The 15,382-nt window shown below is 37.7% G+C and overlaps 2 protein-coding genes across 5 annotated transcripts in view; both read left to right on the forward strand.

Annotated features, from left to right (window-relative positions):
- Window positions 1-9,516, forward strand: part of LARS1 (leucyl-tRNA synthetase 1) — a 68,808-nt gene extending 59,292 nt beyond the window's left edge. For all 4 annotated transcript variants that reach the window (XM_050793981.1, XM_050793984.1, XM_050793983.1 and 1 more), the window contains 3 exons: window positions 38-133; window positions 2,417-2,549; window positions 9,119-9,516. In XM_050793981.1, coding sequence (XP_050649938.1) covers window positions 38-133; window positions 2,417-2,549; window positions 9,119-9,324 — 435 coding nt within the window. In that variant the 3' untranslated portion in view covers window positions 9,325-9,516. The remainder of the gene's footprint in view (window positions 1-37; window positions 134-2,416; window positions 2,550-9,118) is intronic.
- Window positions 1-15,382, forward strand: part of PRELID2 (PRELI domain containing 2) — a 1,077,378-nt gene that overhangs the window by 710,769 nt on the left and 351,227 nt on the right. The gene's annotated exons all lie outside the window — the stretch shown is intronic.

Here is a 15,382-nt window from a genome sequence, read left to right on the forward strand (position 1 = left end):
TGATACTAATAACTTCCATTTTTTCCCCTCTATTTAGCTAGAGCACATAGAAGTCAAGTTTGCCTCCGAAGCAGAAGATAAAATCAGGGAAGACTGCTGTCCTGGGAAACCACTTACTGTTTTTAGAATAGAAGTAAGTTGAAGGAATCTCACTGAATCATTGCATTTTAAAACTAAAAGAGACCTAGAGATCATTACATCTAAATCCACATTTAAAAAATAGAACCAAGTAAGGTCCAGAGATATTAAGTGGTTGGTTTGTTGTAGACCCCATTGTTTGTTAGAAATGGGGATGTACCTGAAATGCCCCAATTCCTTTGGTCAGTGCAATACTTACTTTTTCCTCACTTTACTATTACAGGAACTATCAGATGTTATTTGTGGGTTTTAAAAATAAAAGGTATGATTTTCAGTATCTGGTTTTTATTTAAAAATACTGGAAATGTAGAACCTTTTTAGACAGTTAAAAGGAGCTTTTAAACCTCAGATGAGTCTTGGTTTGATTGTTATTCAAGGCTGTTTTGTTTTTAGTATAAACTGGATTGATGCATCATCTTAAGTTATGCTGCAATAGCTTTTTTTAACCCCTTAGTTTTGGGCCATTATTGGTGAAGACAAAAAGGTTTTGGAGATTCTGGGGTTTTTTTGTTTTTATTTTTTTGAGACGGAGTCTCGCTCTGTCGCCCAGACTGGAGTGCAGTGGCGCAATCTCGGCTCACTGCAAGCTCCGCCTCCCGGGTTCATGCCATTCTCCTGCCTCAGCCTCCCGAGTAGCTGGGACTACAGGTGCCCACCACCATGCCTGGCTAATTTTTTGTATTTTTAGTAGAGATGGGGTTTCACTGTGTTAGCCAGGATGATCTCGATCTCCTGACCTCATGATCCACCCTCCTTGGCCTCCCAAAGTGCTGGGATTACAGGCTTGAGCCACTGCGCCTGGCCTTTTTTTTTTTTTAAGTTCTGGGATACATGTGCAGAACGTGCAGGTTTGTTACATAGGTATACATGTACCATGGTGGATTGCTGCACCCATCTACCTGTCATCTAAATTAGGTATTTCTCTTAATGCTATCCCTCCCCTTGCCCACCCCACCCCAACAGGCCCTGGTGTGTGATATTCTGCTCCCTATGTCCATGTGTTCTCATTGTTCAAATCCCACTTACGAGTGAGAACATGTGGTGTTTGGTTTTCTGTTCCTGTGTTAGTTTGTGGAGAATGATGGTTTCCAGCTTCATCCAAGTCCCTACAAAGGACGTAACTCATCATTTTTTATGCCTGCATAGTATTGCATGGTGTATATGTGCCACATTGTCTTTATCCAGTCTATCATTGATGAGCATTTGGGTTGGTTCCAAGTCTTTGCTATTGTGACCCATGCTGCAATAGACATATGTGTGCATGTGTCTTTATAGTAGAATGATTTATAATCCTTTGGGTATATACCCAGTAATGAGATTGCTGGGTCAGATGGTATTTCTGGATCTAGATCCTTGAGGAAGGAGATTCTGTTTTTTTCAGTCTCAAAGAATCCATTCAGATTGGCAGCATTTGGCAAAGTCCAGGGGACTGCAATTGGGAGAGTCTATAAACTGCCCTCCTTGTCTTGATAAGCAGAGGACTTAGATATGTTTTGTTACTTCTGCCACATTTGAAAACCCAGCAAACAGAAAAGGCCTAGTTTGAAAGAATAAGGAAATCATGATCATGGATACCTCCTGAATTCAGCGTCATGTAAGGAGTACACTCATTGCATTAAGATGTGGTAGCTTTTAATAGTTCAGTCGTTTGAGCCATGAAAATAGGTATATGAAAATGTTCCTTATACAAATATATTTATTTCAAGTCATTTTCAGGTATTCCATTAAGATACTATGTATTTAAGTCTTTCACAAGACTCATTTGACTTTTTTCCACTTAAAAATAATAAACAGGGTTTTGGACTATGTAGCTTCTATAAGTACAACATAGAATTATGTTTAATCCTGACCTTGCCCTTTACTAGCTGTGTGACCTTGTGCTGATTTTTAATCTTTCTGGTTCTCAGCTTCTCATTTGTGAAAAAGGGTCAAAAGAACGACTTCAGGGATCTAGAACTAACGTCGATAAAGTGCTTAGTACAATGCCTAATACATAGTAGAGATTCAGTGAATGATGGTGGTTGTGGAAGAGAAAATGTAGTTATTGTTAGTGTCCATCATCAGTGTTGATATATATAGTCATAGTCATCTTTACCTAGGCATTTGGTTATAAGCATGAGTTTGTACAGCTTTTCTTTTGTATTTGAGTATGCCTTAGTCATGATTTTAAAATACCACAATTAGATCCATCTTTCACTGGGCATTGAAAACGTAGCAGAGATTCCTCCTCCCTCAGCAGTATTCAAGTTAAACTATTATTTTCTTGTTGTTTTCCTAGCCTGGTGTGTCTGTTTCTCTAGTGAATCCCCAGCCATCCAATGGCCATTTCTCAACCAAAATTGAAATCAGGCAAGGAGATAACTGTGATTCCATAATCAGGCGTTTAATGAAAATGAACCGAGGAATTAAAGGTAAGTTGTTCCCCCAAACTCCTATTTGTCAGTAGCTTGTAGATTTGGTGAGTTTTAAGTAGAAAGGAAAAAGAAAAGAAACAGGCTTGCTTATGGACAGCTGTGTATTATTATGGAAAAAGTATTGGGTTCAGAATCAAGAAAACTATTCTTTTTGGGACTCTGTGGCTAGGTAGCTTAGTGACTTTGCCATGTCACTTAAGCTTAAAACTGATTTTTCGTTTACTCATGTGAGGACAATAGAGGGATTAGATATTTTTCCATCTTTCTTTCTAGCTCTAAAACTGTAATGAGTGATTTCTGTCTCAGAGATACTCAGAATCAAGGAACACATACCCTTAATATTCTAAACTAACCTGTCCAGCAGGTCTGTTCCTTGAGAAGGAAGAGAAACAGAGTAAAAGTTATTGAGTGTCTTCCATGTGTTAACCATTTAGTCCTTTTACAATTCTATAATGTAGAGGGTGTTCTTATTATTTCCCTTTTACAGATGGTGAAATGGAGGCTAAAAAGGCTAAGTAACTTGCAAAGTTTGTTTAGTAAGTAAACTCTAGAGCTGGAATTCAAACAGGTCTGTTTGCCTCCAAAGCTCATATTCTTTCTTCTAAACAATGTGACTCCAGGTAAAATATGTCAGTAATCTTAACTTACTATCAAGAATAAGTCTGCATCTTTTGTGATTAGATTCAATGTAATAATTTATGGCTTTTATTTTCATCATCCAGCTAGGTCCTACAGTGAGCAGAGTGTGAAGGGAGATAGTGTGTCTTATTTTTCTTCTGAGCTACACAACAAATTAATGTTGTGATTCTCTATTTTGTATTATCTGTCTTTTTTCTTTTTGATAGCAATCAAAAGTTGATTGGCCACTTTCCATCACTACAAAAATTTTCTAAAAAGATTTATAAATCCCAAACAATAACCTAATTTATGGAACTATATTAGGGTAGTAACATTAATTAAAATAGGAGACTTGAAATAGCTCTTTGGAATTAATTCTGTCATATATTTTGTGTTCTCTTGAAGTTGTTTCCCTTCTATGGACACTTATTGAGACACTACTATATGTAGTGTTTGTAGAGACAACTGTGTATGTAGAGACTCCTTTGTATATACTGGGGCTTTGGGGAGTCCACAGAGTTCTGTTCATTAGGAGCTGCATCTAGTAGAGGAGTAGGGAACATACACTATTGAAGTATATGATAATGTAAGGAGAAATTGCTGAGTGTAGTAAGAAAGGTACAGGTAAAATGTATAGAACAGAGGAACGTGAGATTATTTCCACTTGCAGCGATCAGGGATTAATTTATGGAGAAAGTATTGTTTGGATGGGGCCTTGAACGTTATACCCATGAAGGTAAGGGGAAAGGGTATACTAGGAGGGAAATACCAGTTTATTTTGTTTCCCTCTGTACGGAGCATCAGCAGCAAGAGTATACTAGGGTTAGGGATGTTGTTGTTTATAGACATGTGTTTTAAATTGTGGTAAAATATACCTAACATAACATTTACTATTTTAGTCATTTTTATGTGTACAGTTCAGGAGGCTTGAATACATTCACATTGTTGTGAAACCATCACCACCATCCATCTCTACAACTTCTTTTTTTTTTTTTTAATTATGCTTTAAGTTCTAGGGTACATGTGCACAATGTGCAGGTTTGTTACATATGTATACATGTACCATGTTGGTGTGCTGCACCCATCAACTCGTCAGCACCCATCAACTTGTCATTTACATCAGGTATAACTCCCAGTGCCATCCCTCCCCCCTCCCCCCTCCCCACAATAGGCCCCGGTGTGTGATGTTCCCCTTCCCGTGTCCAAGTGATCTCATTGTTCAATTCCCACCTATGAGTGAGAACATGCAGGTTTGGTTTTTTATCCTTGCCATAGTTTGCTGAGAATGATGGTTTCCAGCTGCATCCACGTCCCTACAAAGGACACGAACTCATCCCTTTTTATGGCTGCATAGTATTCCATGGTATATATGTGCCACATTTTCTTAATCCAGTCTGTCACTGATGGACATTTGGGTTGATTCCAAGTCTTTGCTATTGTGAATAGTGCCACAATAAACATACATGTGCATGTGTCTTTATAGCAGCATGATTTATAATCGTTTGGGTATATACCCAGTAATGGGATGGCTGGGTCATATGGTATTTCTAGTTCTAGATCCTTGAGGAATCACCATACTCTTTTCCACAATGGTTGAACTAGTTTACAGTCCCACCAACAGTGTGAAAGTGTTCCTATTTCTCCACATCCTCTCCAGCACCTGTTGTTTCCTGACTTTTTAATGATCGCCATTCTAACTGGTGTGAGATGGTATCTCATTGTGGTTTTGATTTGCATTTTTCTGATGGCGAGTGATGATGAGCATTTTTTCATGTGTCTATTGGCCATATGAATGTCTTCTTTTGAGAAGTGTCTGTTCATATCCTTTGCCCACTTTATCATCATCCCAAATTGAAACCCTGTACCCATTAAGTAGTAACTCCCATTCTCCTTCCCTCCAGTCCCTGGTAATCACTGCTCTGCTTTCTTTTTTTCTTTTAAGTTTTCTTTTTGACACATAAATGACATATTTATGAGTACAGTGTGAGGTTTGGTACATATTTATAATGTGTAATTATCAAATTAGGATAAATAACATATCTATCACCTCATTTATCATTTCTTTGTGGTGAGAACATTCAACAGCTCCTCTTATAGCTATTTTGAAATGTACCATATATTATTATGAACTGTAGTCATCTACGGTATAATGGAACAGTATAACTTATTCCTTCCATTTAATTATAACTTTGTACCTGTTGACCAACCTCCTTCCAGTCCCCTCTCTTCTATCCTTCCCAGCCTCTGATAACCATGATTCTACTCTCTACTTCAATGAGATCAACTTTTTTAGATTCCACATGTGAGTGAGATCATGCGATATTTGTCATTCTGTGCCTGTCTTATTTCACTTAATATAATGTCTTCCAGCCTCATCCATGTTGTCACAAATGACAGGACTTCATTCTTTTTTATGTCTGCATAATATTTCATTGTATACCACATTTTCTCTTTTCATTCATCCGTTGATGGACCCTTAGGTTGATTACATATCTTGGCTATTGTGAATAGTGCTGCAATAAACATGGGAGTGTAGATAACTCTTCAACATACTGATTTCATTTCTTCATTTCTTACTGGATATATGTCCAGTAGTGGGATTGCTCGATCATGTGGTGGTTCTATTTTTAATACTTTGAGGAACCCGTATATGTGTTTTTTATAATGGCTATACAAATTTATATTCACACCACACTGTTCTACTTCCTACCCCTATATATTTGACTGTTCTCAGTACCTCATATAGTTGGAATCACACAATATTTTTCCTTTTGTGTCTAGCTTATTTCACTTAGCAAAATATCTTCAGGTTTCATCATGTTGTTATATGCATTTATTATGTCCTCTCAGTGAACTAGGTACCATAGAATGATAGCTTCATCCTCAGAACTTACAGGCCACAAGAAGCAGAAAGAGCATGGTAGTAGCTTTTAAAGAAAATAGATATTTGTGTGGACCCGCTGGATAGGATTGTATTTATTTACTTACTTTGATATAGAGTCTCCCTTTGTCACCCGGGCTGGAGTGCAGCGGCACAATCTCAGCTCACTGCAACCTCCATCTCATAGATTCAAGCAATTCTCCTGCCTCAGCCTCCTGAGTAGCTGGGATTATAGGCATGAGCCACCACACCCGGCTAGTTTTTCTGTTTTTAGTAGAGACAGGGCTTCGCCATGTTAGCCAGGCTAGTCTCGAGCTCCTGGCCTCAAGTGATCTGCCTGTCTCGGCCTCCCAAAGTGCTGGGATCACAGGCGTGAGACGCCAGCTCTGCCTGGATAGGATTATTATGATGTTATAGCACATGAAAGGATGTATTTCTGTATTGAATATTGTATTATGTTAAATCTACCTCTATTTCAAATGTACTCAAATATAGCACTGACTAGGTTCTGCAGAATTGTACTGAAATGTATTTCCTATTTCTTGTCTTTTCTCATTGAGCCTTTGGCATAATTCTTATCTCCTTTGTCTTACTAGCTGTGAAAAATATTATCTAAAGTGTCTTAAGTTTGATGTTAGTAGCTCCTGTAAATTTTAGAAAATAGAAACATTAGAGGGAGTTTGAAATTGCTATCCCTATAAGTATCTGCAGAAGAGATCTAACCTTGATACTTTACCAAAAGCCCTCAGGATGCCTTGATATCTAAAGGGCCTGAGTATATTGAGTATATGAGATGGAAGAGGAGTTAAATTCAGTAACATAGTTATTGGTCTGTTTGCTGCACTAGACAGCAAATTGTCCAATTAGTGCTAATTGTATTGAGGGTGATTATGATCTGGGTCTGGGAGGAACTGGACTAAAACTATCATTTCATTCCACAAAGGCCACTGAGTGAACTATTTGATGATAATAAATTTGAATCACTCACAACTCATGTCATATATAAACTAATAACTTGGAAGTGAAAGCCTTCATTTCTCATTATCAGTCCCTAGGGACTTAGAGTCACTCTCATCTTTTCTCTAAGAGCCTTAAATCTTATGTAGTTGTAGACTTAAATTTCAACAGTTTCAATGGTAAGAGAAGTCTGGGATAAAAGACAGTTAAACCACTAAGAAAGCTCTACGAATCTGTGGACAGTAATGAACTACATGGTGAAACATCAAAGGAAATATGTTTTGTCACTTAGAAGCCTGATTGAGTATTAAGGTTTTTTTGAACTAGTTTGATTCAGAATTGCTTGGAATGATGAGGGAGGTCTGTTTTAGCGAGAAAGAGTGTGTGTGTGTGAGAGAGAGAGAGGCAGAGGCAGATCTGCAGTAAAAGGCCTTATGCATAAAATCTGGCAGAACTTGTCCCTGCGTCTATAGCAAAATATTGGTACCACTGAAGTTGAATTGCAATAGCTGTTAAAATGAATTGTATTCTTCCCCAAAATAAGATCGTAGCTGTCATGAAGATTGCGCCCGCTCCCTTCCCATTTTAATTTTCAGGGCTTGTACTGTGTCTTGGAATAGATTGTATAGTCTCTGCAGAAACTCTCCAAAGACTCTTATACAGGGTTTGCTTTTGTGGTAGTCGCAGGTAATTGTTCTATAAGCCCCTTCTCTAAACTTGCAATCCTTCGGTCTTTGTTTCCCAAAGAGAACAGAATGCATGGATAACTTGTATTCTTGGCATAGCCGCCAGCTGCATTAACGTCTTCTTTTATCTCTTATCCTTCTTATGCTAAGCTTTGTACTCTCAAGTCAACATGAGGGAGTGTAGCTCAGGTGTGTTTCAGAAAGAGGTGGGAGGTAATTCAGAAAATATCTTCTATTTCTATGGATCAGGTTAATTATAACTAGCCATGCTACACTTAGAATGAGATATAAACCCAGAATCAGCATTTGTAGTCATTTCTGGCGTTTTTCTGCCATATGAAATAAAACCATTTGATGTTGGGAAATCTCAGAATTGCTGAAGTAAATATACTTTTGGGCTCAGTTGTTGGTAGGATTGTTGAATTATAAAGTTGTTCAAGGGACAGGTTTTTTTTTTTTTTTGGCCAGGTGCTATTTTATCAGCTTGCGTAAGAGCAGATTAGGAAAATCTCAAGCAAGGTGGGTATTAGAGCTCATCCTAAAGCTTAAAATCCTGAAAGCTTAAATTTCTGTCCTTTCTCTGCCTTGTACCCGCTCTCCTTGTCTCATCAACTTGTTAATATAAATACTTTCATCTTTTGAGCAAATGAGAAACTGGTAATGCCATTTCTTAGAGTAGTCATTATTTATCCAAAAGTATCTCCGAGAAAAGCTACAATTCTTGCAGGTTTAGTGTATTCCAGGGAGCTCGAGAAAGGGATAAGTTTTAGATTTTTCGATACTCTGTACAATGGTTAATTGAAGCATATAAAAATGATTTGAGAGACCAAATAGGATAATGCTAAAAAATACACACAATTCTTTCTCTCTCTTAGTTTATAATTCCAGGAGATGTCAGAATCTCTGACACTTTAATCTGGGTAAAAGCTGAAAGGGGATGAAGATTTGCTACATTTTAGCTTTGCTCCTGAGATTTTTTTTTTTTTTTTTTTTTTGAGATAGAATCTCACTTTGTTGCCCATGCTGGCGTGCAATGGTGCGATCTTGGCTCACTGCAACCTCTGCCTTCTAGGTTCAAGCGATTCTCCTGTCTCAGCCTCCCGAGCAGCTGGGATTACAGGCGCCTGCCACCAGTCCCAGCTAATTTTTTTGTGTTTTTAGTAGAGACAGCATTTCGCCATGTTGGTCAGGCTGGTCTTGAACTCCTGACCTTAAGTGATTCACCTGCCTCAGCCTTCCAAAGTGCTGGGATTACAGGTGTGAACCACCATGCCTGGCGTGGCTTTTATTTAATAATCTGAAGAAAATATTTTTGATTAGATATAACAACCAGTGTGTTTAAAAAGTGAGTTCTCAGACTGCTTCCAGGGTTTGAGTCAGTGACTGTAATTAAATGCTTATATTGATAATTTATTTTGTTGTAGACCTTTCCAAAGTGAAACTGATGAGATTTGATGATCCACTGTTGGGGCCTCGACGAGTTCCTGTCCTGGGAAAAGAGCACACCGAGAAGACCCCGATTTCTGAGCATGCTGTTTTCAATGTGGACCTCATGAGCAAGAAAATTCATCTGACTGAGAATGGCATAAGGGTGGATATTGGCGATACAATAATCTATCTGGTTCATTAAACTCATGCACATTGGAGATTTATCCTGGTTTCTTAGGAATACTACTACTCTGATTGTGTCTACTCATTGGCTATCAGAACCTTAGGCTGGACCTAAATAGATTGATTTCATTTCTAACCATCCAATTCTGCATGTAATCATAATTCTATCAAGTCATCTTTGATTACTGGACCTAATAAATTTTTTTCCCTTCTTTGGGTGTCTAAGAGAAATGGTTTTTGCCAAACTCTTTTTAAAAAAACAAATTGTTGCTGTTTCCTAGAAGTTTCTAGTTTTTAAGATGAACATGGAAGTGTTAGTATGCTTCTTTTCTGAGGTGTACTTTATACTGTTTATGAAGGCTGAGGTGTACCTAACAACTTTTTATAGTATATTCATTTATGGAGTTCGCTGTATTTTTTTAAAAAAAGAAAAATAGTAAATTAGCTTTTTTTTTTAAATGAGAACTTTCGTGATGATTTAAAAGAACAAACGAGAATATTTTGACTTGACTTCAATTACTAAGTATTTTGTATAAAGAACAAATAGGTCCTGCATTTTATAAGACTTTTTAAAGCTTTAATATATTCAACTAAGGACCAATAATGGCTTCTTCAAGGCTAATATCAGTAGTTTATAAGCAGTATATTTCACCTACACTAAATTTGGGCATTTTAAAAGAAGATTCCCCCGCCCCTGCCCCCCGCCCTGAAATCTGCATTTACTAAATTTGTCTTGAGTCCAGTTGTGTTTAAAGGTCATGCTGGTCGGGTGCGGTGGCTCATGACTATGATCCCAGCACTTTGGGAGGCCGAGGTGGGCAGTCACCTGAGGTCAGGAGTTTGAAAACAGCCTGACCAACATGGTGAAACCCCATCTCTACTAAAAATACAAAAATTAGCTTGGCATGGTGGCGGGCACCTGTACTTTGGAGGCTGAGGCAGGAGAATTGCTTGAACCTGAAAGACAGAGGTTGCAGTGAGCTGAGACCATGCCATTGCACTCCAGCCTAGGCAACAAGAGCGAAACTCTGTCTCAATCAATCAATCAGTCGATAAAATAGAGGTCATGCTGACTGTATTACAGATTTATACTTTTATTCTTGATGGAATGTTTTTTAATATTTGCTCCATCTGTCTTCATATGAGGAAAAAATGTAAGGCATTGACTAACAGGAGAAACATTTCTAATTTTGATGGGTTTAATATAGAGAAAGAACAATTTTGTTAACCCAAAGGAACCTGAATTCTAACTTTGAGGTTATGTAAATAGTTTATTGAGCTTCCTTATTTTGCTCTCCACAATTAGAGGCCACTAGGCCCATGCTTTATCACAGATTTATTGAAGCAAATCATAGGATGTTAAAACTGCAAATCCTTAGAAATCATTAAGTGCAAATAATCACTTATCTACTAGGGACAGGCAGTATAGCATAGTGGGGTAAGAACGCATGCTCTGAAATCAGACTAGGTAGGTTAGATTTCCAGTTCTTTTTGCTGCTAGGGTGCTCTTGGCCAATTACTCAGAGCTGCAGTTCTTCATCTATAAAATGGAACTAATACTGGTACCTTGTAGGCTTATCGTGAGATGTTTAGATGAACTGATCTAGGAAAATCATAACACAGTGCCTGCCAAGTAGTAAGTCTTTAGTGAATGTTACTGTTGAAGAAATTGGTGATAGATACCAAGGTATATTGGCTTCAGATTACTGTAGTCTGTAATCATGTTCTTTGTATTGGTTGCTTTGGGGCAACTGATTCTTTGCACTCCTCTAGATTCTTTTGCTGTCCTTTCTGATCTGCAAAGCCTTAATTATTTCTGAAATTAAGTAATTAGCTTTCTGTTGCCTAAACACAAACCTATTTATGTTTAACTTAGGAAAGCTAAACTATATGTGCTTGGCCAGAAAAAAAAAAAGAGAGAAAGGAAAATAATACTGTGATAGTGTTTATTTTATGAGTCTATTAACCTGTACCGTTTTGGTTTTTCAGTCTCGATTTCTGTGTGTCTCTCTTAGAATAAGCTTCTTGCCAGGCTGAATATGCTTCTCATGTGTAGAGATACAAATGTTTTGTATAAGGAGTCGTCTAAGCATAAGCCCATTACTTCATCTAGTACTCAACAGAAGAAACAGCAGTTAGTTGAAATGCTGAAGGAAAAACAGGCTACACTGGGCTTGTTCTATTATTAGCAATAATATAATTGGGTATATAATAATAATAATGTTATTATATATAACTTAGTATGTTAGTGCCTTCCTAGAGGATTTTAACTCTTCTTATGTTTTGAAATATAATGCACATACACAAAAAGTGAGCAAAAAATATATAATACACACACACAAAAAATGAACTCCCTTTCTCCCCCCACCTCCAAAAAAAGAATTTATTAATAAAGCAAACACTTGCACAGTCACCGAACAGTTGAAGAATGGCACAGTGCCAGCACCATGGAGGTGTGCCTTTTGCCTCCTCTGGTCACTAGAGATAAGCTTTCTGGACCAGTATATGTCAGTTTTTATAAATGCTGCATTTGAGCTTGAAAAAAATGTATTTTGTAAATGCAAAGTTCTGTATGTATCCATTAGGTCAGAGTTGTGGATTGAATTGTTCAAACCTATACCCTTACTGTTTTCTCTGTTTCTGTTTTTGAGAGGTATACCAAAATCTCTCATGACCATGAATTTACTTATATCTTCTTATAATTCTGACAGTTTTTGTTTTATATATTTTGAGGCTGTTTTGTTAGGTACATATAAATTTAGATTGTATTCCTTCTGGTAAGTTGAACTTTTTCTAGTTAGAAAGTGTTTCTTTCTTTTTTTTTTTTTGAGACAGGGTCTTGCTCTGTTGCCCAGGCTAGAGTACAGTGGCATGATCTCGGCTCATTGCAACCTTTGCCTCCCAGGTTCAAGCAATTCTCCTGCCTCAGCCTCCCAAGTAGGTGGCATTACAGGTGCACACCACCACGCCTGGCTAGTTTTTGTATTTTTAGTAGAGACAGGGTTTCACCATTTTGACCAGGCTGGTCTCGAACTCCTGACCTCGTGATCTACCGGCCTTGGCTTCCCAAGGTGCTGGGATTATAGGCATGAGCCACCGCACCCGGCCATTTCTCTTTATTTTTTAATTTTTATTTTTTATTTTATTTTATTTTTTTGAGACGGAGTCTCACTCTGTCGCCCAGGCTGGAATGCAGTGGCCAGATCTGAGCTCACTGCAAGCTCCGTCTCCCAGGTTTACGCCATTCTCCTGCCTCAGCCTCCCAAGTAGCTGGGACTACAGGCGCCCGCCACCTCTCCCGGCTAGTGTTTTGTATTTTTTTAGTAGAGACGGGGTTTCACTGTGTTAGCCAGGATGGTCTCGATCTCCTGACCTCGTGATCCACCCATCTCGGCCTCCCAAAGTGCTGGGATTACAGGCTTGAGCCACCGCGCCCGGCCTTCTCTTTATTTTTACTTAATTTATTTTTTGCCTAAAGGCCACTTTGCCTAACAATGTAGTAATACCAGCTATCTTTTGGTTAATGTCCATGCAGACTATCTTTTCCATTGCTTTACTTTTAACCTTCAGTAGTTTTATTTCCTTTTAACACTTCATTTCCACAAATTTTAAGCCTACAGAAAAGTGGAAAGAATTGGCCAGTAAACATCCATGCACTTGTCACCTAGATTTACCAGTTGTTAATATTGTGTCATGTTTACTTTATCTCTCTAAATATCTATTTTTAAAATAAACTTTTAATTTTGGAATAGTTTTGGACTTAAAAAAAAGTTGCATCTTTAATATGGAGAGATCCTGTACATCTTTTACCCAGTTTCTCCTGTTAACATCTTACCTAACCTTGGTTTAGTTGTTAAAACTAAGTAATTAATATGAGTACATTATGATTAACTAAATTGTATACTTTGTTTGGATTTCACCAGTTTTTCTACTAATGTTTTTTTTACTATTATGGGATCCTATCTAGGATAACATTTTGCATTTAGAATATACTTTTTAAAAATTCAGAACCATTTGACAGTAAGTTACAGACACCATGACGCTTAATTTTCTCATAGGTTATCACGCAACTCCTAAGAACTTGGACATTCTCCTATATAATCACCGTGTTGTTATTGTCCCCAAGAAATTTAACATGATACAATAATATCAGGTAATAAGCTTTTCTAATAAAACTTCTCCTATGTCTCATCAATAATGTGTTCTTTGAAAAACCCCCAGGATTCAAAGATCAAGTATTACATTTTGTGGTTATGTCTGTTAATCTCCTTTAAACTTGATCTTTCATGACAGTGACATCTTTGAAGACATCAAGCTGGTCATTAGCATGATGCCTTACAATCTGGATTTGTGTATTTTCTCATGGTTATAACCAGATTTAAAATTCTTGGTGAGATTACTACATAGGTGATATTTCCCACTGCATCGTGTCAGGATTAATATATTGTGGATTTCTTCCATTATTGGTGATGCTAAGTTTGATTAGCATCATATTTCTGAGTTGAAAAGCTACTCTTCCTTTTTTGTAATTAACTAGTCTTTGAGCTGATACTTTGAGACTTATGTGAATATCCTGCTGTTTTGATGTGAATGTTCATGTCCCCCCAGAATTTATATGTTGAAAGTTAATCTTCACGGTGTTGGTATTAAGAGGTGGGGCCTGTAGGAGGTGATTAGGTCATGAGGGTTGCTTCCTCATGAATGGGATTAGTGCTCTTATAAAAGAGGTTGAGGGAGTCTTGTTGCCTTTATGCCATGTGAGGACACATAGAAGGCACCAACTATGAGGAATGGGGCCTCACCAGAAATTGAATCTGCTGGTGCCTTCCTCTTGGACTTCCTAGCCTCCAAAACTAGCATTACATTTCTGTTGTTTATGAATTACCCAATTTAAGGTATTTTGTTAGAGCAGCCTGAAGGGACTAAGACACTTGTTTATCAGCTAACTTTCACCAAGTGGTAGCATTCATGGATAAGCTGTCAGTTATTGCATTGATGGTTGTAACATGGTGAGTTCTTAAAAATGATAAAATTATTATTTCTTCTACATTTATTAGATATAATTCTTTTGTGGAGAAGATGTTTCCTTTTTGCTGCCAATTTCTTTTCTTTTTCTTTCTTTTTTTTTTTTTTTTGAGACAAGGTCTGGCTCTGTCACCCAGGCTGGAGTGCAGTTTTGCAATCTCAGCTCATTGCAACCTCTGCCTTCTAGGTTCAAGCCATCCTCCCTCCTCATCCTTCTGAGTAGCTGGGTCCACAGGTGTGTGCCACCACTCCTGGCTAAGTTTTTTGCATTTTTTGTAGAGATGGGGTTTCACCATGTTGCCCAGGCTGATCTTGAACTCCTGAGCTCAAGTGATCTGCCTGCCTGAGCCTCCCAAAGTGCTGGGATTATAGATGTGAACCACTGTGTCCAGCCCCAATATTTTTCTTTCATCATCATTCTTTTAAAATCACTGTGGGCTGATGGATTTATTTTTTTCACGTATGCTATAATCTGTTACCATCATTATTCTTTGAATGCTCAAATTCTTCCAAGTTAACCAATGGAAGCCCCATTCAAACTGGCTTGAATACAGTATTTGTCCTTTTATAACTCCACATTAATTTTGGGGCATTTCTTCGTATAATGGCATAAGAAGTTTCCAATTTGCCTTGTGTTTTCTGTTTCAGAACTAGAAATCAGTCTTTTCTCCAAAGAACCTTGCTTCATTTTAATGCAGAGTGTTATTAAGAAACCAAGATCCAGGCGCTACTAAGGACCTTGTTTTTTAGGCCCTTCCAATAGACAGAGCTAAGAAATGCATACAGTAGTGTTTTTTAAATCATTATTTTATCTAATACCACTGAATTCTCTCTCATCTTTTCCCCTTTACAACTGTATTTCCCTTCTCACACAGTAAGAACTCTGGTTCTCAAGAACCTCAATATATTTACTCATTTGGTCTATTAAAAATTTCAGAATTGCCAATCCAATTCTGTTAGCAATAAATAAGTAGAGTACAGTATTTGGTTTTGTTTTGCAAGTCTTTGTGTCCTTAGAACATATCTCTCTAAGGGATATAGTCAGAGCACTA

This window comes from Macaca thibetana, chromosome 6 (genome assembly GCF_024542745.1).
Source record: "Macaca thibetana thibetana isolate TM-01 chromosome 6, ASM2454274v1, whole genome shotgun sequence".
NCBI classification, from domain to species: domain Eukaryota; kingdom Metazoa; phylum Chordata; class Mammalia; order Primates; family Cercopithecidae; genus Macaca; species Macaca thibetana.